Genomic DNA, 24,697 nt, shown 5'->3' with positions numbered 1-24,697 from the left:
TCACTAAATACTGATAAAAATTCATACCACAAGTTTTTGATAACGACATCGTATAAGATTCACACTTTTCGTAGTGAGTTTCGCAGTGACGTCATAGTGAGAAGTTGATTCCAAATCATTTCACTCATACCGCATAGTGAGATATTATGCAAGTGAGCAGTGCATTCATGATCATGAGATAGTGAGAAGTGAAATCGCTGGTTTGAAAGTGAGATTTTATTAATTTGAATGAAATTCAAGGGTGTATTAGTGCATGTTTAAATCGATATTTCGGAATAGTTAAATCATTTAATGCTATTTCTTGTACTATGCGCTATAATAATAGTTTGGAAAACCATTTCGTCAACCATTAGCCTACCATTTCGTGCCAAATTTCTCAACTAGCTTATTCAAACCGAAGAAAATCTCATGAAAAAATCTGGACGGGATAATAAAATAGATCGTTTTAAAAATTTATCATTACCTTTATTAACATAATCACAGTTTATTCTTAACATTGTACACAAACATACTTACTGATAATACTAAACAAAACTAATACCTTTTTTTGTTGCTTTTTCACATAATCTTGCCAACTCCAAACCCCCGTGTGAAAAGAAACATCCTAGTTAAAAGTGCGTTCTAGCTGCCGTACGTAAACCACGGTGTGCATGGGTCTACTCTGATCGATCTCCGAAACATTGTGGCCAATCCCCAGACCGATCCAGTACGTACCTCAGTACCGTTCACCGATGCTGAACGCTTTATTATCGTTTCCGTACACCATCGAAATGCCGTCACATTTGCCAGTCTGCAGCTGCAGCGTCGAGTTGGTTGGAATGATCGGTTTGTGGTTGAAGTATCGGAGATAGATCTTTACACGCAGTTTGTACATGCCGAACATTAGCATGTGGACGATCATGGCCAGCAAGATGGTGCCGACCACCGTAACCATTGCCTTTCCCGGCTCGTTCCAGTCCAGAACGTTGTAAATGTATGGCCGACCGAACCTGACGAAAGAGAATAATCAAGGACAGGGTGGGCAGGTTTGAGTGTACATGCTTGCTTGGAAAGTTGGTACTGAGTATCTGAAAGTTTCCCCTTCTTCATGACATGATGTATGAAGAGAAGAACGTAAAGTGACCCTGAAAGGCCAAAGTAATAGGCACTAGGGCATGGGGCAAAAACTGGTCCAGCTGGGTAAAACTGTAAACGCATCCGAAGAACCTTTCTTGAAGCAACTTTTTCAAACCAATTTTCAGTAGTGTCTTCTGTGGTACCTGCCGTTTAGTTGGAAGCGTCAAACAGGTTTCTAGGGATGAAGGCGTTTCTTCAACACTCATACCGGGCGATCATTTCTTCTGCTGGTAAATTACAAGGAAGTCCAAAGGGTACCCGAAGCTTTGAGGAACGCATACGAATTACGGCGGCTCTTATCGAACAGGGTGCCCCTACTGAAAGGGACCATGGGACGCTTATCTCTAAGCAACCGCTGCCACTACGATAGATCAAAGTTATGCAATTTTAATGGAAACTAAAGGTAGATTGTGGTGGTAAATGCAGAGCAAGTGATCTTTGCTATTAGTAGTTGGCTCAGTCACAAGGCAGCAGGGGTTGCAGTAAATCTCATCGTTGATTAAACTACATACGTAACAGACCGAGAGGTTGGATGAGATTTTCCAGAAGAAACCAGAAGCCAATCACAAAGAAGGCAAATAATGACTTAAATGGCTATAGAAACTCAAGTTTAGCTCCATATGCTAAAAGAGATGATAAACAATGCAAAAAAGTTCCTAAGAGATGTGTTGTTTATTTTGCCATTTTTGTATGAGCAAATAGCTACAAGCTGACGTCAATTCTTCAATTATAGATAAATCACTTTCGTTTTTTTTGGTTAATATTCCTTACAAAGAAGTGCTTTTTCTCCTTAACTTGCAGCACAAATAATGCAAAGCAAATATTGAACAAGCGATGTGAGATGGGTTCTGAATGTCACACCCTAATGAACAAGCAAGAAATACTTGAGAAGCATCAAGAGGCTCGGTCTATGTATATTGCAGTTTAAACATTATTTAAATAAAAGCCACCGTTCCATCTGCGTTCTCGATGTTTGGCCAGCGTAACAATGGTTTTCTATTTTCCTTACCGTAGATCAAACGAACGATACCGTGACAGGGACGATGGTATGCATTACTCTTGCCGCAATATACTTTCAACATTGCATACACATTAACCAATAGTCGAACACGAACGCGCGATCGTTAACGTACGGCTAAAGTACTGCAAGCATCATTAATCACTGTATCGATCGAACCGATCCGTCATAACAGCGCCGCGGTCAGCTGGACTGTAGTATTGTCCACGTAATAACGTAGCGCTATCGGTTGCCCAGTTGCCCAGTTTACCCGGATTAGACCCCCAGGTTCCATCTTACCTATCTGTACCATCGGCCGCATAGTAGATGAGCGAGAATATGCAGTACGCTAGCCCGAAAGTGATCGGTTGCAGTACGTGCCATATTCGCACCGGGTAGGCCACGATAATAAGGTCGAGAAACATGAAGATACAGTTACAGGCATGGATCAGTATGTTGTTGGGATCGACTGGCATTGTTTCTGGGGAGTAAATTGTACACAAAAAAAATCCAAATCTTAGTTAAGGACAATGGTGGGAGATGGGACAATTAAGCCTACCATTGTGCAGGATCGCCCAATAGATGATAGTAATGCATACGGACAGGATAAGCGTGATGTTGTGCAGCATCCAGTATACTTTGAAAGAGTTGGGCATTTCATCGCTGTTGCAAACTTTTTCTAGAAAAAAAGAGAATAGAAAATAAAAATTTGAAATTTTTGTAAGTAAAGTTTCATAATTTATCGTCATGAAAGACATATTAGTAGATAGCCTGCATGAATATACTTAAGGTTGTTATACTAAGGAATTCAGTTCTTCAGACTCTTGAAAGCTTTGGAAAAGAAAAGATAAACTTGCGCAACTTACATTGTTTGTACGTTACTGCACTACATTGCAACATTGCATCGCGTTCTCAAACGATGCAAATGAAACCACAGTTCAATGGAAGCTGACCGACTAGCCCTTATGCAAATACGCCCTAACAAACAAGGGCTTGGCTTTGCTAAACTTCCCTCAAAACAACAATAGGTCGCTCGAACAAGACCTGGAGGGAAACCTTCTCATCGCCGTGGGTCGAGAGACAGAATGGCGTCAATTGGCCGGTTATGCAATCCGATCCGATTCGATCGTAGACACTTTGGCACACTTTTACGCAATGCCGACGGCACGTGTTCCGCGTTCTGCGAGTTGGCATATTATTTGCCCGTGCCCTGTGGCTCAAGTCGAGCCACATTCGAGATGTAGTGCGTGATAGAGATTTAATGAATGGTTCGCAAGATGGCAGTGTCAATACTTGGTGCGTCGGTGGATAAACATTGTATTAAAAGAGATTAAAAATGTGCACCCTTGAACGGAGAGATGTGTCTTTGTTGGGCCTTTGTTGCAACGGCGCTACTGTTTGTTTGATAAAGTGCAGATACTGTCCCGGGGTCAGCCACATCGTCAATGGTAAACAATATTATGTCCAATTTTGAATACAAAAAAAAATCTTTTCATCGTGGAAGAAAACCGAATCGTCTTGATGGTGGACAATGTTGATTTAATGAGTAAGGATCACCATTACAATGTTGACCCATATTGTTTACCATGCTTCGGTGGTTTGTAGAAAGGTTTTTTTTAAACTGCATCTCATGTAGATATTTACGTTTAAATAAATCACCACAAAATAGCTATTTCCATAGTGAGCTACAGTGGACATCCAACGATTGTGTTATTTTTAACGATCATTCATTATACATTACACAATGCGGTTTGAATGAAATATAAACAACCATTACAATGGTAATTGTTCTTGTATGATGGATTAAATTGTCTAGAAAAGGAAGAAATATTTAGTTGGTGAAAAAATAACGAATGTTTAAAATAAGCAAGGAACGATAAATTGTGTTTTAATCAATTGAAATAAAATATTTCATAAAAATTATTTTAGTGTTTGTCTTTCATTTTTATGTCCACCTTATTAATTATTTGTTTTTATATAGTGATTTGATGGTTACATTCGTTTATAACTGTGAATATTGCTTATACTCGTCCTCACAAAAGAAGTGATGGAATAGAGAATGTTTTTTTTCCTGATTTTTCACTTTAAAAACAGTCAGAGCGTGATAAACGTGAAAAAAAAAACAGCCAAGGTCGTTTCAAACTTAAGCGCATTCACTTCGGTTCATAACGGCATAACGGCCCTTTTTTTGGAGGTCAGTGGATGATAAAAATGGAAATCAGTACAATTGTGTATTGTGTGTGTATGGGGAAGAGAAGGCAAACCGTAACAGTAGGAAAAATAAACAAATAACAACTCATTCACATCCGCTGGAGAAAAAAAAGGCGTCGAGGGATATGCAATGTACTGAAGCATGCATAAAACAAGATGCAACCCGTTAGTTGACATTGAAATGGAAGTGTTATTTTATTAAAGCGTGTTTGCACATTTGCACATAACCGGTTGCCGGAGACGATTTTGCAGGTAATAAATGAGCGGGAAATAATTGTGTGTAAGTAAAATAGAAAGAAAAAAAAAAAGATAGTAAAATCGACATTGGAACTGAACATGTAAAGATGAAATTGAACAAGGTAGAAAAGAAGGAGGAGAAGAGAAAAAAACGATATGCAACACCCAGACGCAACACCCAGCTAGACGTGTGTGTACTTGATGAACGAAAACAACCTCACAACACGAGAAAAACGAAACAATTCACAATGTTCTTGAAACAATCTTTCCGCATGTACGCAAATGGCCAGCACGATAAGAGTACTGTTGCGATATTTTTTTTTATTTTCATTCTCATTTTGTAACGTACTGAGAGCCATAACAAAACAGTGGTGAACGTGACGCCAATGGCAAATCGGTTGAAATAATTTCTTGAAGGTGAATTTTTGAATTCCTTACCTCTAAGCAATTCGGCACCTAGCGGCTTCAAGTAACGGTAGCAGCTTGGTTCGGAGTTTTAACAAACCGATGACACAGAATGACACACAATAAGAATAATATTTCCTAGCAGAAAAGGTCTCAAAATCATTAAAGAGATGAGAGCTTTTGGAATTCTTTTTGAACCCTTGCTCTACAAGTGGTAAACACTTAATGATACGTGGATATTAAAAATAAACCTCTTGTGAGGCATAAACACGATACCATCACATCACTATCGCTGGTACAACCGAGTAGAGCAGCTCAGCTCTTTCGCTTTGTTTCCTTTTGCAACGACGTGCTTACTGCAAATGGATATTTCTTGTACAATGATTCGATGCCATTTCGTTTGGTTTGCTCTTTTGTTTTATTTCTCCAAATGAATAGAAACAACTAATGATAAACGATTGGACGTGATTTGAATGTGCTCATTGTTCATTGACAATCATCATTGTTTTTTCCATGATTAACAAATTATTCTGTTTGTACGGGGTGAATGGAACATTGGCGATTACTTGAAGAATATAAATATGTTATTGGTGAAAGTATCATTTTTCGGGGTTTTTTTTATTGATATGGTGCTTCATATTAAAGTAAATGAAACCAGCATTCACATTTATCACCAGTCAAAGCTACAAAATTGCACAACAGAATTTCAAATATGTCAACCAGAATATTGGAGAACTGAACCTTCAAGGTGATCTTCCAGTGAATGCTCCGTTTCTCATGATACTACAGAGTAGTAATTGAGCCATTTAATGTCAATCGATAATTACTTACTGCGATACTTTCATGTACGACGCTGATATTAATCTCCCCGCGTCACTAAACGCTTAGCAATTGTCGCGTTTGCGAACGCGATTCAGAATTTTTTTCCCAAACTTTTTTTTTTCCCAAGCAAAATTGCGAAAAGTCGCTATTCGAAGCGTGACTTGACAGTTTTCTATAATAGCGGCCAGGATAGCTCGATTTTACTGGCAATAACAAGGTAAACAAAAACAAATTCAAAAATTAGATCCTTTGAGTGTCATTAAATATTGTAAAGTTTAAAAAAATCTAGTGCCTTTTTATTTTTTAAAGTACGTACGTGTTGTACATAACTATTGTGAGTGTAAAACAGAAGAAATGCTGTTAATTCGAAAAAAAAATCCCATCTCGTGGACTTTTCCCTAAAAAAAATCTATGAATTTGCTAATCTTCTAAGGCTATAGTCTTAGCTTTTTTTTGAATAATTTAGCAAAATTTTATAAATTGATTGATTTTATTGAGAATTTGTTGAAATAAGTTTCTTTTCACTCAAATAATGCTTTAAAAAAAATTTATAAAAAAATAAAAATATTCTAAAATCTTGAAAATTTCCTAAGACTATAACCTTAGCTTTTTTTAGGAAATTAAGCAAAATTTATAAATTGATGTATTTTAACGCGAATTTGTTGAAATAACTTTCTTTTCCCTCAAATAATTGATGCATTGTTAATGAATTTATTACTGGTATATTGAACTTGGTTCAACAATGTCGGCATGAACAACGCGTTTATCCATCTTGCTGGATAAATATAGCCCACTACATACAGGTTTTCGATCTGTTTCGGAAGCTATGTCGGAATCGTAGTTATGATTATCTGAGTATTGATGGTACGGTGAAGGTCGATCACCTATTTATCTTGTTACAATTTCTTCTGGCTACCGGAAAAATTATGACAAGAGTTTCCAGCGCCAAACACACAAGAAAACTAAGTGGACAAATCTGCGGTACTGTTAGCAACATCCGTTGTTTGTATCACAAGAGTCAGCAGCATCCGGCGACGAGCTTTCTTGATGGTCCTTTCTTGATGGAAACATCGTCACTGGGCTTAAAAAACGTGCCTTTCCCATCGACTTCATCAAAACCATAAATTTATTATTTATTATAGTTTTCTTTGTTTAAATTAATTTAATTTAATTCAAGATTATTTTCTCGCTACCGGCTCGATTAAAAACGTTAACAAGCCTTGCACGAAAAAAATTAAACAACCTTGAAGTCGCGCCAGAATCGTAAAATTATTTTGTAAAATTGAGCTACTTTTACAATTACTAAGCATGTAGTGACGGGCTCACAGTTCACGATCGCGATCAAGCTTGTCTTTTTTACTTGGAATAAGTCGTAAGACATTCAGCATGTTACTTCAGCATAAGCATTTCTCAACCGGAATTTAGGTTACTGCCATGAACCGTTCAATTTGAGGAATACTCACACTGTCACCTTTCAAATTGGCGGCTAATTGAAAGTCAACTAATCTATCAACCTTTAAAACCTCCGACATCGTGTCTGCACACACAGATCACAGACACTACCACCCCGTGTACGGAAGCGTCTAATGACTTCACGGGCGTTTATGTTGCTATTGATCGTCATCGTTCTAATGGCTATTATTGACCATACAGAGCCGAAGAGGGACCGACGAGCCATGACGGGCCAATTTGACTGCTTTCATACATTCCCGGATATTACCCATCGGACAGTCATTGAGTCGATTATTATTGAATGCAATCATGTGCTATTACGGGGATGCAACTAATTGTGACTCGATCAGAATGGAGTGCTTTGGTGAAGTGGTTGAAAAAAAAGGAAACGCCTTCGACTATTAATGATCAGTACTAAAACCAAAAATCCCCCCCGTCTTTACGTGACGTGGTTGTAAATCCTAACCTCCATTTCTTGACAACACTTCTCAACAAGCAGTGTTGATTGTCGGTGTGGGTCTCCTCCGTCACGGTCGTGTGTTACAGTTCAAGGTAAATCGTGACCTTCTGGCTTACAAAGGCGGGGCTTTTGACTTACTTCACCACATGAATCCACATGAACTTGAACTTGAAAACATTGTTTCGCCGGCATCGATCAACGTCTTCATTTCGGAAAAGGCTTTCGAAGGAGTCAAAGCACCATACAAAGCAATGGGAAGCTTAAAAAAGTTAAGCAAACATCAAACCTCTTCCATACAGCGGACCGGTTTCAGTTTTGTCTAGCTGGGGCGACAACAAGCATGAACCGGATCGATCAGTTAGTGCGGCGTCTCCGAACCGAAAGACAGCCATAACCCATAACCTTCTACCGGAGCAAGCTGCGCCATTGGAAAGGGCATCGGGTTTGTTTGTTTGGTTGTTTTGACTGCATTCACGCTATAAAAAAAATGGTGAAATTGGCAACAGTATGCTAAATACGGCCGGAGAAAGCAGTGACCGGAAATCAATGACTAAAGCTTTAAATTCAACGATGAAATCAAAAGCTGCCGCTTCACAGAAGATGTAGTTTTTCACAGTGTTAAACAAAAGAATTGTTCAACTGCTGATTTTTAAATTAATGTTACAAAAATAATTCTTTTCGAGCATTGTTTATGTTGGGGACATGATCATTAAATAGATCAACATTAATGATTGATGAGACGATTGTACCTAATCGTGATCGTCTATAAGAGGATCTTACTTATTTATTTATCAGTCTATAAATCACTCACAATCGAACGCCGTCGTCTGCCAATATAATTTCTGGCGGACGCATCAACTACCAATGTCAATCTGTCCATGTGGTCGACCTAAAAGGACTTTAGGGGATGGGTCGTCCGGTGTCATTCGAATGACATGACCAAGCCACCTGTCAACTGCTGAGTTTAATACGCTGTACGCTGATGAGTTCATCGTACAACTCATACAGTTCCTCATCACAGCGATTCCTCCATTGTCCTTCCAAACATACGCGGCCAAAAAAAACTTTTGGACCAAAGGGAGACTTTCATCAGTTTTGGATAGAGTCGATGTCTCAGAGGCGTATGTGAATACTGGAACTGTATAGGTTTAACATAATTCCAGCTTCGATCGCCGCGACCGCGTATTTGGGGTGGAGAAATTTCCTCAGACTGCAAAAAGCCTGTTTCAAATAACTGGTCTATTAAAAATGCCGATACAGAGCAAATAAGAGTCCAAAAAACAGCTATCATTTGAGCTTCAAATTTATTTATTGTTGGGCCGCCTGCAAACCGGTCATCCTACACAACTGAGGTAAGTAAGTGTAGGACACCATTCAGTAAATCAAGCTTAGAAAAAAAACCTCTGTAACGGAAATTAAATTCGTAAGTATAGATTCAAATAAAGGAAAAATTATCTTTCGTGTATTGAAAACGGCTTTTCAAATTTAAATATCCATGTAACAAGGAAACCAAAAATGAATAAAGTATTAGGAAATCAAAAACTATACAACGCGAAAAAAAAGGCAGCATTTGTTTTGTCTAATACTGTTAATACTATACGCCTGTCACATGCTAATTTATCAAACACTAACACATTAATGAGATGAAACTACACTCGTTTCACTTATATTATATGGTTCCTACGGTCGAAGCAGATGTTTGGCTGATTTGGTGCGATTTTGGAGTATCAAAAATATGCAAAAAAAAAAGTATGTCCCCTAATGAACTTCCTGTTTGGAAACACGTTTTACACATTTTTGTCCATTCGTTTGCATATCGTAACCGTTACGGAAGCAACATTTCAAACAGCTTCGACCTCGAGCCGTGTATCGAGGTGCAGCAGAATCACACCATACCGCAGTGAATCTATCACTGGCCGCTGTTTACCGTCGGTCTGGTTGTTTATCGAAACAATTACGAACTCAAATGGTTCGGTAAAATTTGGATAACTATTCTTTATCACTGTCTGGTATGTTCGATGTTAGAGGGCTTACCTGAATATTCCGGATGGAAGTACCAGATCATCACGAGTACCGCACCCATTACGGTCGTTCCCATGCACAGCAGTATGCCCCAGTGTGTCAGATAGATGAAGTATTTGCTAAACTCGTTCCGTTCTACTGCAACCACCATCGAGTTGATGACAACGCCGGTAAAGAAGATGGCCAACGCCAACCGGTACAGTAGAAAGCATATTGACTTCGTTCTTGTTTGCCACTGCAAGTTGGTACAAAAACGGGGGTTTTAGCATAAGCTGCAAAATGTATGCTGGCCACTCAAAACTTACCTGCGATTTAACAAACTCCTCTGCCGGAAGATGGCCGAAACCACAGTTCCGTACCTCCAGTTCCTCTTTGCATGCGCTCACAAATTTGTTCGGCATCTTTCTGCTTCTGTTTTGCTTCCTATATTCTCCGTAGCCAAGCAGCAGCAACCGGGTTTCGCAATACACTTTACCAAGCTGTGCCAAATGTGTTATCAGTTCCGTGTGTGTGTGTGTGTGCGCGTTTTTTTCACTTCTCCGAAGCACTAATCGATTGCAAAAGAAAGATACAGAAATAGAGAGAGAGCATTGCATTAAAGCGTCTAGCACAGGTGACAGTGGACGAATGGAAACTAATCGCGTCCCATCAACTAAAGTGGCGTGCCTTGGCACTGGCAACAGTTGTGACGTTCATATCACCCATTATCAGAACCATTTCACTCCACCACAGCCATCGCTGTGTTTTTCTCCTCAATAAGGTGTGCCTCTTGCAGGCTCTTACAGGCCGATAACAAAAGTGAGCATCATTAGCGATATGACTGTTGCGTGTACTAAGAAGGGAAACAAAATATGAATCCTTACACTCACCATCTACCGGGCAATGAGGATTATGGGGCCGGATGACATTGTTGGCTGTATCATTTCTTATCGTGTTTAATAAGCTCTACTCTGTCCCGTATGGTTTGAATTGTTCGTGTGCTTGATTCGATTGATTGATACGATTTCTGTTAAGCGATTGTTCCGGTTATGGTAATCAGGAAGGTATGGCAACGATATGAATTAACCAGGTGGAATGGTATGGTTTCGTGTGTAATGTGTGTTGTTGCCTCGAGATAAAAATACACATTGAAATGCGTCACTTCGATTCGAGCATAATGTTTCTCTGTTCTGGAACATTTGCAACGCGGATAACGAGCGGGAAGAGCGGGAGATATTAATTTTATTAATTAACAATGGTTTTTTTTCTTCATTTTTTTAAAATGGGTAAAAAGGTCAGAAGGCTATGTAGTACTAATATTTGTTTTTTTTTCAATACCTATCTGAAGCAATTACATGTAATCAATCAACACAAAACGGTTTTAGTGAGTGAGAAAGGTTTCATATGAAAACCCCTGCATTTATTGTCTAATTGTATCACTTTATTAAACCTACTATCAATTCAATGAAATTTTTATAAAAATTAGCAATTTAATTATTAAAAAAAACTGGTGCATGGAGTAGAAATAGCTACTTGAAAGTTTCCAGGCCATTTTATACATTTATACAATATATGTGGCAGCTGTACCACTTGTAGTGTGCCGCTCTGTACCGCACACAATTGCACATACTTAACTGATGTGTACACTAACACTTCTAATACTTCTTCTTCTAATACTAATAATTTAATATTTTCTTTATGCACTATTGAACTAATACCTACTAACCTACTTACTAATACCCATGTATCGTTAAGTAATTCTTGTAATAAAATCTAATCTATTGTCAGAACTCAGTCCAATCGGTAGTCCCTGTCCACACTATCAAAACGAAAGAACACGCGCTAAATATATATGGGCATATCAGCTCATAACAGATAACCATCTGCTGATCCCACCAAGTAATCGATCTTGTTTTTAGTCAATTATAATAGTCAACGTATTCCAAGAGATATAACCAATATGAAGATAAAAAATACCTTATGTCTAAATCCTTAAATATACTGTTTTGTCACAAATTTTCTCAAGGTTTAATTATTTTCTAATGACAGTTATTAGTCACTTCAAAGCCTAAACCAAATGTCCCACTTTGACTCTTCTTGAAAACGGCACAACTAGAACACCGCTTAGCTCAGGAAGTGGACCAGTTATTACTTTAATGCAGCATGAAACACATTTTGTTCCTTCAAAGATTCGAGGCATAAGCATGTGCGTGAAGGAGAAGAAACAATTTTTCATTCTTGTGCTTGTGAAAGACAATTTCCACGTCACGTACAGAATCATTGGGGGAAGCTGCGAAGCTGAAGGTTGAAGCTCAATCTTCTTGGCGACCTCTAAGCTGCACATCGTTCGTACTAAGCATCTGGCCATTGCTACAACGGCTACAAAGGTTTCTTGTTGTTGAGTGTCAAGGATTAGTTGGTTGGGTACAACGTATTCAGTTGTCCGCACAGGTGTACAGATGACGATCATCAAAGGGTGCAAACAGCCAAGGACTTTGTTGTGCTTCCCCTTAGGGGGGGTTTGAGCTCTGTGAGTAATTAACGCAGTAACACTTGAAGGGCACTTTAGAAGCCGTCATTAATCAGTCAAGTATAAAGATCGCATTCCTTAGTGTACTAACCTCAACTCGTTGGTGATTAATTAAACATTCGAACCTGTGGAACATTACTCAATATACGCAAACATACTTTTGCTCTGTTTTCCTTCCTTGTGAAAGCAAAATTCTTATTATAAAAATCATTTTAATTGCACTCGATAGCATATTTTATGGAACAACACAACATAAACACAGCTCCATTACGTCAGCAATTGCGGCATATTTTACGCTCATCCTTTTGCGAAAAAAAAACCGGTACGCATGATGGGGCGTTTGTATTTTATTTTTGCTCCCTTTTGTTTTCACTTCTTTTTTTTTTGCACAACATTGTCCCATCATAATAATAACAATAAATGGTACAACGGTAAAAATAGACATGATAGCACAACATACCAACATAATTACCACCTTATGGTTTGTTTGTGCTGCTTCGTTTTTTTTTTTTGGTGAGCTTCCCCAAAAACCAAACCGTGTGGTACGATAGAACACCCGTTGGCTTTGGATTGTGCGCCATGAGGTTAATAATGGCTTTTAATTGTTCGCATATCGTACTCCTTTTTTTCTGTCGGAGAGGGCGCAAAAAAAAGCGCCTGAAAACAACACCGAGCAACAAACACTGGGACAGTTTATTGTACGTTTATGTGCTGCTTTATGCTCTGGCCTGTGTCTACTGATACACTCATTTTGCGGTCAAACTGTGAAACGGTTTTGAAAGCGATACACACCAAACCAACATCGGGTCTGCTGGTCTGGTAGGACTTTAATAAGGTTGAGTAATAATCGCATCAACCTCCGTTCCTAACCCTCCCTGGGTAACCAACACCGGCCAGGGAGCACGACGAGCAAGAGTCTCGTCTTACCACGCACATCGTATGCCATCTAACGAGACACCTTCTTTACCGACCTGGCAGTCCGTTCGCGATTGCGGAAGCAGTCGCTGGTAGATTTGCAGTTGTTTTAGGCTGTTTTAGGTCGGTCTTAGTTCGGGCTGGCCGGGGCTAATCGTTGCCTGTCTGGTACGCTTGAGCTAGAGGAAGCTTCGAGAAAATTTGCCGTTCTCTCGGCATGCACAGCGATGCAACATCACACCGAACTTATTATTGCACACCATCTCGTAAGGCCTGCCCTCCCCAAGCAAGAGGAATCCTTGTGGTACAGCCGGAATGGATGGGGTTGGTAGCTATCTATCTAGCATAATGATGGCTTTAGTCGGGTTGCATCGCATACCGTAGCTCACGGCAAAACCCACCAACCCGCCAATCGAACCGAAAGACCGGGAGCTTACTCGGGGTAAAATTTATTACCAATCGTGACGTCTTCATCGGGGCGCGGGATGGCGTTTCGGTGGTGCGTAGTTTATGGGCACCATTCTTTAGTGTGGTTAACTTAAAGTTAACCTTCCCATCTCGTTTCTCTTCCTTTCCTCTCCTTATCTATCTCGATTGTCCTCTCGCTACAGATACATCATGCGTGTGTTAGGATGGAATTTCAACAGCCGTTCTCCACTCGGATTGCTCTATGCCAATGCCAAAAACCCAACAACACATAGACGACTCATTTCGTCTTTAATGCCAGCATTATTTTAACCAAATTCCGCCTTTTATTGTCTATCGCGGGGGGAGAGGGGAAAAAAGGTTCCCACCGTGTCGTTCACGCGTCGTAGACGAGATATCAACCGCGGCAATGGTGTGTGTGCATGGAATCAAAGTGCGTAATGAGTGCGTTATGTAAAGGGAGCTTGTGTTGTCTTTCTCGTTCCCTGTTTTAGTTTTCTTTTCTTTTCAAAGAGATGCGCACTTTTGATTAACGGCTAAATTAAATTGCTCACAATCTATGTCGTAGGTTGGTTTTGTGAGAAACACGCACGGTTTGCAAATGATTGCGGCTTCACATGGGATGTAGGAATGACATGGTGCAAACAAGGTGCTACTAAAGCATGGCATGGGTGAACTGGAATATTATTTAACCTAACCTTTATAGCTAAGGAGATACCGTAACGCCCCATTGGAACATGAGCTAATGCTTAATCAAAGAGGCATCTTTTTGATGAAAGTCTTTTACAATGAACCAACGTACTTCTATGCACTTTGACATCTTGAAGATCGGTAATAGAATGTACAGAAATATTTTTAACTATTTTGTTAACTTGCGATTATTTTTATGAACGTACTAACATTTGATCCTCTTCTGGCGTTATAGCGCGTTAACCATAAAGACTTCTAATAAAAAAAACCAAGAGACGAACCCAAAAATGAAACGACAACGTTACAGGACACTGGATATGTTTCGTTCATGTTTCCTAACCAGATGCATGTTGTGTCACTCTCTGATTGTGGATTAATTGATTATGTCAATTTATCTAAAATAATGAATATATCAGATCAAGTTTAATTGCTTTTAAACAGAATTAGACCTTTTTCATTTAAATTTAAATTAAATAAAAAATCTCTTTAGCTGCGATTGCTTTTTGCAATATTATTCACTAAAATGAATACAATCTCAGCGCCTAGAACGCATCACGACCGTTCGAAACAATTGGAAAATCCAACACGAATCCAATTTGCCCCCCCTCTCGCACATTTACTTCCATTCGCTCCATTCGACAGAAACCGGTCAAACCACCACGTTTTTGTGTGTGTCTCTTGCAGGCCTTTTTTCCGTTCAATGCATTCAATTGCTCCGTTGCACCGTAACGCATTGCATACGATCTTGTAACGTGCAATCGTCGATGCATACGAACCCCATACGAACGAACGGATGTAGCAAAGCAAACGGGGAAAGAGTGGTAATAGTGGCAACGGTAGACAAAACAGGCAAACCGCTACCATTCATGTGCAATATGCCAATCAAAACGGATACGAAATGATACGAGAACTAGATGCCGGCAAGTACTGCAAGCGCAAGTCTCTTGCAAAGTGTATTGAGAAATTTGGGGAATTCAATATTGGGTTAGTTTGGTTTTTTTTTCGTTTAATTTTCCGTTTGCCCGGTATGGTGGGCCACTCGAGAAGATTGTGAAATAAAACCGCTAAACCGGCTCGGGCGAGGAGTTTGTTTTAGTGTAGCATACATAGCATCACGCTAAAGAATGGTGGAAACACTTACTAGCCGACTGGAGGGTTTAAATATAAAGTGGATTTTCGCAATGACGCCAAGAGGCAGAATTTGTTTGCCGTCTATTCCATACGCAATGCTTGATCCGGTTTCACCTGCCGTCAACGGTGCGGCGAGTGATTGCATCTGTGTCCGAACGTTCTAGAATTTTGCAATCAGATGGACGAACGTGTTGTAAGCTTTCTCATAGGTCATAACGGATGAAGGGAAAATATTTTTATTTTTATTCATTAACGATGCGGCAAGCAAAAATATCATTTAACTTCATGCACTTCCAGATTGATGGTTAATTTAAGTTAAGGTTTATTGTTAATAATAAATAGCCGATTTCAACATTAGACTATATTTAAAAAAAAAGTTTCAAGATTAATCACACCCCAACAGTAGTGTATGTAAGCGTTACGGTTAGTCATGAGCGTTATTTTATGAGTTTGAAGCTTGTTTTTATCGACACGATAACAACTGTTAGCACAAACACACAAACACACGATACAAAAACAATTCAAACACACGCGCTGCACGTGGAGCTAGTTCAGGTTTCCCTTATCGCATTGTATACAATCACATCCGATTATTTTCACACTGCATCACGAACCGGATGGTGTGTTTATAGTTCGATATCGAACAAAAATCAGTTGAAATGAATATGATTTAAAATGTAAACTGCGATTTTTTTTAACTTAATGTCAAGATTTTTCATTAAATAAAATGCTTTTTATTCAAGTTTTAGCATATTCAAGAAACCTTGCTAAGCAAAAACCCCCAATCGCAAGGTCTGGAGATAAAATCCCACACAAAAGCACCGCGTTTGGCAGCTAATGTGCATTGAGTCCACAAATCGATAACGTCGTTTTGCCAATGACACAAACTCAGCTCACGGACGTCACATGCCTGCAACGTGGATAAAATAGAATTTTAAAATCCAAAGTCAAGTTTGATTCGACTAGCAGTTAAAACCCGGCCCCAAAAAACGAAGAACTTCAACGCCACGATAAGTGACGAACTTGATCACGGAGCACACCGTGGCTGAATGTCGAAAAACCTGAATCGGTACTTCTTTTTTTGCAGCATCATCATCAACCGTGTCGTCGTAGTCGTTGTTGTTGTTGTTGTTGTTGCTCATCATGAAGATACCTGTGAGGATAAACCTGTTCCATTAACCCCCACGGTCAAATGTGTGCGTCCGCAGATCAAGGGCAAAGGAAGCTTTATGTGCGTGTTTTTTTTTCTTCGATTTTTAATATCCTTCCAATGCTACCCTAGCTTAACTAGGGTAATTCTTTCCCGTGAGATTCTTTGCATTCGGTTTGGCAAACGAACGATGGTGTATCACTTTGGTTAGTGGCATTCCGAAGCAGGTGGTACAAGCTTGTTACCTCCAACCGAATGACCTACAAAAGAGCACAAGGTAAACGACGCCCCAATATAGGTGCCTGATGCCCGAAAGGGGAAGAAGAACCTGCTTCGAACTACAGCTAAGGGTGTTCCTTTTTAAGTGTAACTGGTCGTTGACCCTAGAACTGCTATAGGTGGAAGAATCGGACAGCATAAACCCATTTCAGTAGGTCATTTCGCTCCATGAGTGCTTTATTTTCGAGTGCAATCAACAACTTCTTACACACTACGTATTGTTATCAAGAAAATAAAAGAAAATGTGAAAGACTCAAGAGTTGACAGGGAAATACTTTCCCATGTTGTCGATTAAACACGTACTCGACACTAGCTTTAGTAAAAAGTACAATAACTGTTAATTGCATACATGCATGAATACACTGAGTAAGTGTCAGTAAATGGGGAATTTGGCATGTAAATTTATGGTGCCAACGGTATGAAGCATTTTATTAATTTTTCTTACTAACTTTCCTCAAAAATTTCAATAAAATACCCTGGCAGAAAAGTAAAGTCTATTTAATAACCAATCACTACAATATAATATGTGATTGAAATGCAACTAAAGTAACAAACACTTATTCACTATTATTGAGTGATTTGAAATGCAAAAGAGTGAGGGCTTAGTCGGCGCAGGGAGTGAGCTAAGACTCAAAGGAGTTGTCAAAAGATTAGTTAAGAGCATTGCTTTTTTTTAGATTCTTTTTCACTCTGTTTCAACTCTCATTTTGGTAGGTATTAATAAAAAAAAATCTTTTATTTAAAACGCAATATGTTTTACTTCAGTAAATTAAACTGTATTAGTATGTACTTGTGTCTTGTTACTATTATTTCTGGCTTACTAGACTTATTGTTACCGCGTAGCCGGATAGTCAGTCCTTGCTGCGGGAAGTCGGTCCGTTTATCACATACACTACCGGGCCGTACTTGTGTATATGTCTTAATTTTTGTTTTTGCAAATAATGTTATTGACAATCAAAAAATTTATAAAACACATTTCCAAAGTCTTCTTCGTAACCTTTTTGTTTGCTTAACAAATTTTACATTAAAGCCTAAATCTGTGCAATCCCCAGTTCAGCGATTCACGCACATTTCACGCACGTAAGCCCCAAAAATTCGGTTGCATAGTAGCAGCGAAAGAATCATCGCACACTCACTACCGAAAAGAACATTCCACACTGTAAGCATTAAACATCAAAGAACAGTTCACACCAAAAGCGGCAAACCAAATAACACTCGCTCTCGCTGATACGTGATACTTACTCGTACCGAACCGGAAGGGTGTAAAGTTTCCGTTTCACGTCCGGTGTGTCTCGGTACATGAAACATTACGTGAAGCAGAAGTGTTAACATGGCAAACACCCGAAAGTAGTACGGGTCAGCACGTGTTCTGGTTGTGTTTTGATTTCATCGGAAAAAAAGTAACCGAAGGGCCTTGTATTGAGGGTCGTGCAATCACGTGGAACTTACATCGTCTCCTTAAAATTGGATTACATTTCTCCCATGATGAGAATGAATTTATTATGCAAAGCGCTGGTGGCACATTAAGTGAGTACGCCTCCGTGCGTGTGTGTGCGTTTTTGTGGGTTGGGTCTTAGTATTATGGTTTTATAGTACAACCAAACCTTTTCCGTGCCATGTGCTTAAGGTCAATGAATTCGTTATCTTGGAAAAACCTTGAGCAAACGGTCAATGGAGTACATTTCGGTTTGAGTTCATTTTTGAGACCTTTCGATGGATGTGACTTAGTTTTGGCACGCTAGTTTTCGGGGTTTGTTTCAGTGATGTGACGATAATAGAAAAACCCAACAAAAAAACCTAAAGTCAACGTTTGAAGGGCTAAGGTTCCAATTTTGGTTGATGTTTTAAGCATAAAAGCTGTGCAAATTCGAATCAATTCTAAGAACTCTGCCTTGAACTAACTGTTTTGGAACTAACGTTTTATAGCTCTCAGGTGCTCCATAAAAAAACTACATAATTCGTCTTAAAAAGACATTGTTTAAACAAGTGTTTTTTGGTGACAAATTTTCAGTAAAAAGCCGTGTACATACAACGAGCAAGTGTTTTTGTTGCAGAAGCAAATGTGTCGATATTACGAAGTAAACGATATGATACACTTAGAACCTTTATTTCATCATAACAAGCAGTCTAAAGGTGTTACACCTCAGCGCAAAGCACAAGCTACAGTATTATCACACACCGTTCATCGTTCCGTATCAAGTGGTGACGCTTATCTTAACTATCTATCGGGCAGTTATTAACAACCGGCAATTATAGAACAACACCCAACAAACGTGCATCATGCGAAAATGGAAACAAATGCCAGCAAAAGGGGAAGCTGCAATTGAACGCTCAAGGCCATGGGCTCCAAATACCAAACCACCTTATTTTCCGTGACAGGGAAAATGATTGAAAACTTCGGTTCGGTTGGTCACCCGGTTTGCGGGTTTCGGTTTGCGACGTATGAAGTAATAACGTCCAACCGTCGAATCATCGCGATCAACCAATTGTTCGATTATTAATAACACCATAACCTAAATAATCGCATCGCTACACCGTGTATGACCATTTCTTTTCGTTGTTCGATCCGTTTCGCTTCTTTCATACCCGCACCGATCCCTAATGCATTACTTGACAAATGAACGTACATGCCATATGGGCTGGAGCATAAACACAACACGCTAGCGGTCGGATGGAACAGAAGGGCGTGCAAGTACACAAGGCAATGTGGTGAGTTTTCTTTTGCTGCCACTCCGCACCGCGGTACCCTGTGCACCACAACATGAAACATGTTTGGCAAAGCGATCGCCATTAGCAGACGATGTCTGGCGTGAATTATGCTTTGGCTGGCGTAACGCTCGACGCGGCCCGGGTCCCATTGGCCGCGGGTTGGGTTTTTGGGGGATAGATTTTAGTTTGCAATTCTGATAGCTTTGTAAAACCCGAAGGCACCGACTGCTGGTGCGGGTGGTGGTGACGTGTGTGGAAGAGAGTGTGAAATTACTACTACATTATATCATAAGCAACAAAACTGCTGTGATTGAAACCCGCACGTTTGCTTAATGAGCCGTTTAAAAGTGAGCTTTTACAATAAATAAATAAATGAATTATGCTCATCAATATCATCCATAACCATGTTGGGAAGAGAGATTAAAGAAGTGTATAAATTTAAACGTTTATATTAATAAAGAGTATTATATTAGAGTCATTTGACCTCATATTCCAATTAAATGAATACTTTTTATAAAACAAGAAAATGAATTGAATTTTTTCATTAAATAAAAAAATGTACCATCTCGGAAACCAAAACCTATACTTTGAATTACAAACATTTTCGAATGTTCACACTATAATTTTTCCACAACAAGCCACATTGTGATGTTTCAGCTTTTGAAATCAGTTTCACTAAGAACATCGAATGTTCCGTTCTACGAATTAGAAACCATACACCACACTGTAATTAATCATTTCCGTTGAGTTTGCGGCTGTTCCCGGGTGGCTTAATATGAAAATAAATACCGACTCGCATCAGCTGTCGGTGATACACATCACTAAATTCGGCCACCAATACGCATGCAAAGATGCGTTCTGCGTTGCGATCACAGTCCGTTCCGCCTGCTGATCCAAATGCTTACTTCCACTTCCGGCCTAACCGGCACACAATGTTACATACGAAAAGAATAACGAAACGTCACAAGCATAAGCGCTACATAAAACAAAATATGTAAACCTAAATTGTTGCTATTGATGGTGATACGATTTCTCTTTCGGTTTCAGAACGGTTTACAATAACACCTTTAGCATAGATTCACTTTGCACTTAACGCACTAGAAAACCGAAAAGCTCACTTACACTTTTTTTGCTGATTCCTTAGGAAAAAAATAAAGCACAAGGCTCTCTTGGGCACCGACGAGGTAGTAAGAATGCTGAGCCACTGCGGTAAAACACTGAACTTGGCTTTCCTTTCACGTTTTCCTTTCGATAAAAAAACGCGTGGTGAGACGCGTCCGACCTCGAACGCGGCTTTCGGGTGGAGGTTTCTGCGAAATGCGCACGCGTTCCAAGCCGTAGATCGACCGCGACTGGCAAGCACAAAACGAGTCAGCATTAAGTGCTGGCAATCGGATGCGTGGCAGCAGGTTCGCAAAGTTTTTTGAGTGGTGGGGGGGTGATGTGATTTGGTTGTTGAGCTTTGCTGGGTTTGTACCTGAAGCAACGAAAGTATTCCTGCTCGAATAACGCAGTGTTCACTTAACCAGGTGGATAAATTAATATTTTTTTTAATTTTAATTATTCTTAAATAAACTGAAATAACTTTAATTACCTTCATACATACCTACTTTACATATGACATAAATACATATTTTTTTTAATTTGAATGGTCCATTGTTACAGACGCATGAGAGAAACCCTGCATTAAACTTACGAGCTTTATTGCATTCAATGTTGCATGCACGATTATGCGTCGTTTCCAAGACGAAGCATAAAACTACCCCTTAGTTTTTCCTGGCCATGCTCGTTTTGTAGAACATTTTGAATAATCTTATATTAAGATATTTTTAGCGCATCTTTAAACTGAAAAGAACTTATTTGTTAAATAAAATCAGGAGTTATACCAAATAAATACAGCAAGAGCTAAATTCTACAATATATTCGCTCGGTGGCTGGAAATCGTGGAAACTCTTTTAATGTCTTCTTCATAGACTTTATATCAGTATTATTTATTTAATCCTGAATCTAAGTGCAGGGTTAGCCAGTGTAATTTAAATTTTAGTACAACGGAAAGAAAATCTTAAAAAATTGCAAATGTCTTGTTCGTCACGTTCGTTGAGAAATAGTTAAATCTTATAATGATTAATAATAAATAGAAGCAGTCAAACATAAAAACAAACACATTTTTTTATATGAAAAAACATTATGGGTAATTCAAATTTTCCTTACCTGTAACCCAATCACGCACGTTTCTCAAGCCAAGCAACGATCCAGAAGCACCAACCGGTTGAACATGATTTTTATATATTTTGCATTCACTTCACTCTAAACAAACCAATCAAATTTATAAATGGAATGTTTTTTTGTTTTGTTTTCGGGGTTTCTTTGCATCAAATTTAGTGTTTGATTCCATTTCCTTCCCTTCCAGTGCCACACCATCGTAGCATGTCAGTTTTGTTTTAACACGTGTTATGTTTTGCTTTGTTTGTTTGTTTGTTTCTACTACTGGCTTGTCTGTTTCAATATTTATATCTCAATAAAATGCATCCTATAGGCTTTACATTAGCAATACTTTTATGCAGATGCATCACCGAGTGGAGAGAATCCATCCGCTTGGCTGTGTGTTGCATTTGCTCTCCAATACTTTTATTGCTAAAATCAACGCACAACGAGCTGTATCCAACATCTTCCATTCTGTAACAGCTGAGAATATCACCAGTGTTGTTGCTTTATCTTGCAGACTGTTTAACGCAATTTTGCCTATCATATCTTCACACTCTTTCCTCATTTCTTGTATTCTACTATATTTACCAAACCGCATGCCCAATTTCTTCATTACATACTCCCCGCACCTGCCAAACAATCTAATGTGGTTTGTTTTTTTTTGATTTTTTTTTGTTTTGTTTACGTTTCTTCCTTGCTATGATACTTTTTTATGTCTTCAAATATATTTCTAGAATCAACGACTGTACTTTAAAGACGCATTCTTACGGATCCAACATTTGTTTGGTTTAATTTGTTGTGTGACTGTGTGTGTTGTGACTTACTGTTTTTTAATTTCTTTTTTTTTTTGCTATTGTTATAATAATCTTTCTTTCTTTTTTGAGTGTGTGTGTTTGTGTGTGAATCTAACCCCCCGCACCACCGTCCGACAAAAAACGTTTTTTTTTGTTTTGTTTTGTGAGCAAATAGTAACTTTATACGCTAAGATCTAACATTTCGTGAGTGATGTCAGTTGGTTGAACGGTAGGCGCTCAATCGGTGTTTTTTTTTATTTTGGTTTTCACATGTTTTTCTTTTGTGTGGTTTTCGTTTTTTTTTCATTTTTTTTCGTTTTGATTTTTTGTTTGTGTTGTTTAGGTTTTGTTGTGTTGCATTTGTTTTTTTTTTGTTGTTATAATACGATTACGGGAAAGAGATACTACGGTGAACGAACCCGACGGAAATCTAGTACGGGAATAGTGGAGTGTGAGTGCGAGACGAGGGGGGGTTGAAAAGTAAAGTAAAGTAAAGCAAAAGCGAGGAATCGTTACTTTCTTTTAGAGAGGTATACTATATCGGAATGTTTTTTTGTTTGTTTTTTCTTTGTTGGAATTTCATATTTTGTTTCGTTTTTCCAACGAACGAACGTAATCACCAACGTACGGCAATTTGGCAATAACACACAGGATATGGTTTGGTAAATTAATTCACTACCTAAACTTACAACAAACTGAACGGAAATACTTTAAATGCGAGTATTGAAATCACCTTACCATACGCCATGCATTGCCCGCCTGCGTACCTCTAGTTGCGTGTCCTTTGAAAGGAGCAAGACAAATTGAATTCCGAATTCTGCCGACCTGGGTTGGCCCAAAAAAACACCGATCAGGTATCTGCTATGCGCTCTACGTTGCTTCTCACGATACTATCATACGATCGGGTTTTTTTGTTTTGTTTCTGCGATCCTTAGTACAACTATACAATTTTTTTTTTTTTTGATTAAAAACACATCCCCCCGGTAAATGCAAAACGGAAAATCCCAAAGTAAAGCGCACGAGCACCATCACACCGTATGCCCGCCGTTCGGATCGCTGTTAACTCTTGTGTGGTAATATTGGTCGAGCAAAGTGCACTAGCGTAAGGAGGCCACCTGGCGCGAGCCACGTCCATCATGGCGCGACTCTCTTCGTAGATGACGGAAAGCGTGCGATTTTGTGATGAAAGGGAAAAGAAGAGAGAGAGAGAAACAGAGAGAAAGAGATATGATTTTTTGTTTCTTGTCTTCAGAACAATATGAGGTTGAGCTTCTTGCCAAAATGGTACCCAACAATACAAACACACGCGCGCATATACATTCAAGGTACGAATCGGGGAGTGTGGTTTTAAGGAAGATCCCAGGAAGGTGAGGGATGTAAGTGTAGGAAATGAAAATAGGACGAAGTATGGGTAGTTTGTGCACTGGTGCATTCGGCTCATTTCGGCGTTAGCGCAATCCCTCCACAAAAACAAAACCCCCAGCTGCTCACTTCAGATCGACGACGGCGGTCGGATTGAGGAAGTTTTCCCGCTGTGCTTCCTCCATCGAGGAGAGTGTTCGCGTGATGGAGGTGATCTTCTCGTGGCTGCTCGATTTGCTGTTGTTACCCTGGACGCAGACGCGGGCGTACAGCCACACCCGAAGACAGTACAGGCAGTAGCAGAGGAAGTGCATCAGAAACACGGCAAAGATGCCGAGCGCACAGATGACGATCGATTTGCCCGGCTTGGTCCAGTCGAGCATTTTGTAGATGCTGGAATCGTTGTGTCTGGTGGGAAGGTTAGATAAACGCATATTAAAGAGACATTAAAAAATGGGAGACAATTTCTGGGTACATAAAAAAAAACATTTTTTTAGTAAAAGGTTTTTTGAGCTCACAAATAAATTAGTTGCCTTTACACCAATAAGTTAATTTTAAAACACTTATTAGTTAACACAGTGTTATTAAACAATTATTACAAATACGAACAAATTTATAAATAAGCAAGCTTTAAAATTAGATTAATAATTATACAATCTTATGCAAATTTTGCTATTATTTTTCACATTATTCATATCATTCATATTTTTCAATCCTCATACCAAATATGAAATATGTGTTTTAAAATTTAATAATTTAAAATTAAAAGTAAATATTTTTCTTATTTAAACATTCTAAAAACACA

General features: G+C 39.0%; 2 protein-coding genes across 8 annotated transcripts in view; both read right to left on the bottom strand.

The window, feature by feature from the left end:
• Window positions 1–443: 443 nt before the first annotated feature.
• On the bottom strand, window positions 444–20,909 carry LOC125761131 (protein rolling stone-like). Its single transcript, XM_049422008.1, has 6 exons — window positions 20,654–20,909; window positions 10,028–10,269; window positions 9,735–9,957; window positions 2,673–2,792; window positions 2,414–2,594; window positions 444–989 (listed from the first exon to the last, which is right to left on the bottom strand). Exons 1-6 carry the CDS (start codon window positions 20,907–20,909, stop codon window positions 716–718), a joined length of 1,296 nt encoding a protein of 431 aa, XP_049277965.1. The 3' UTR covers window positions 444–715.
• An 891-nt stretch (window positions 20,910–21,800) lies between these two features.
• The window catches only part of LOC125761145 (protein rolling stone-like), a 46,209-nt gene continuing 43,312 nt past the window's right edge, over window positions 21,801–24,697 (bottom strand). For 6 of the 7 annotated variants that reach the window (XM_049422034.1, XM_049422032.1, XM_049422030.1 and 3 more), the window contains exons 7-8: window positions 24,022–24,300; window positions 21,801–23,679 (exon numbers count right to left, since the gene is read on the bottom strand). In XM_049422034.1, the coding sequence (XP_049277991.1) occupies window positions 23,628–23,679; window positions 24,022–24,300 (331 nt within the window). In that variant the 3' untranslated portion in view covers window positions 21,801–23,627. Of the gene's footprint in view, window positions 24,301–24,697 lie in introns of all 7 variants that reach the window. The other variant, XM_049422037.1, reaches the window with a different exon arrangement.

The sequence above is a fragment of the Anopheles funestus genome, chromosome 2RL (genome assembly GCF_943734845.2).
Source record: "Anopheles funestus chromosome 2RL, idAnoFuneDA-416_04, whole genome shotgun sequence".
NCBI classification, from domain to species: Eukaryota; Metazoa; Arthropoda; class Insecta; order Diptera; family Culicidae; genus Anopheles; species Anopheles funestus.
Note: the sequence above shows the minus strand (reverse complement) of the source record. Positions and strands in the feature narration are given on the sequence as shown.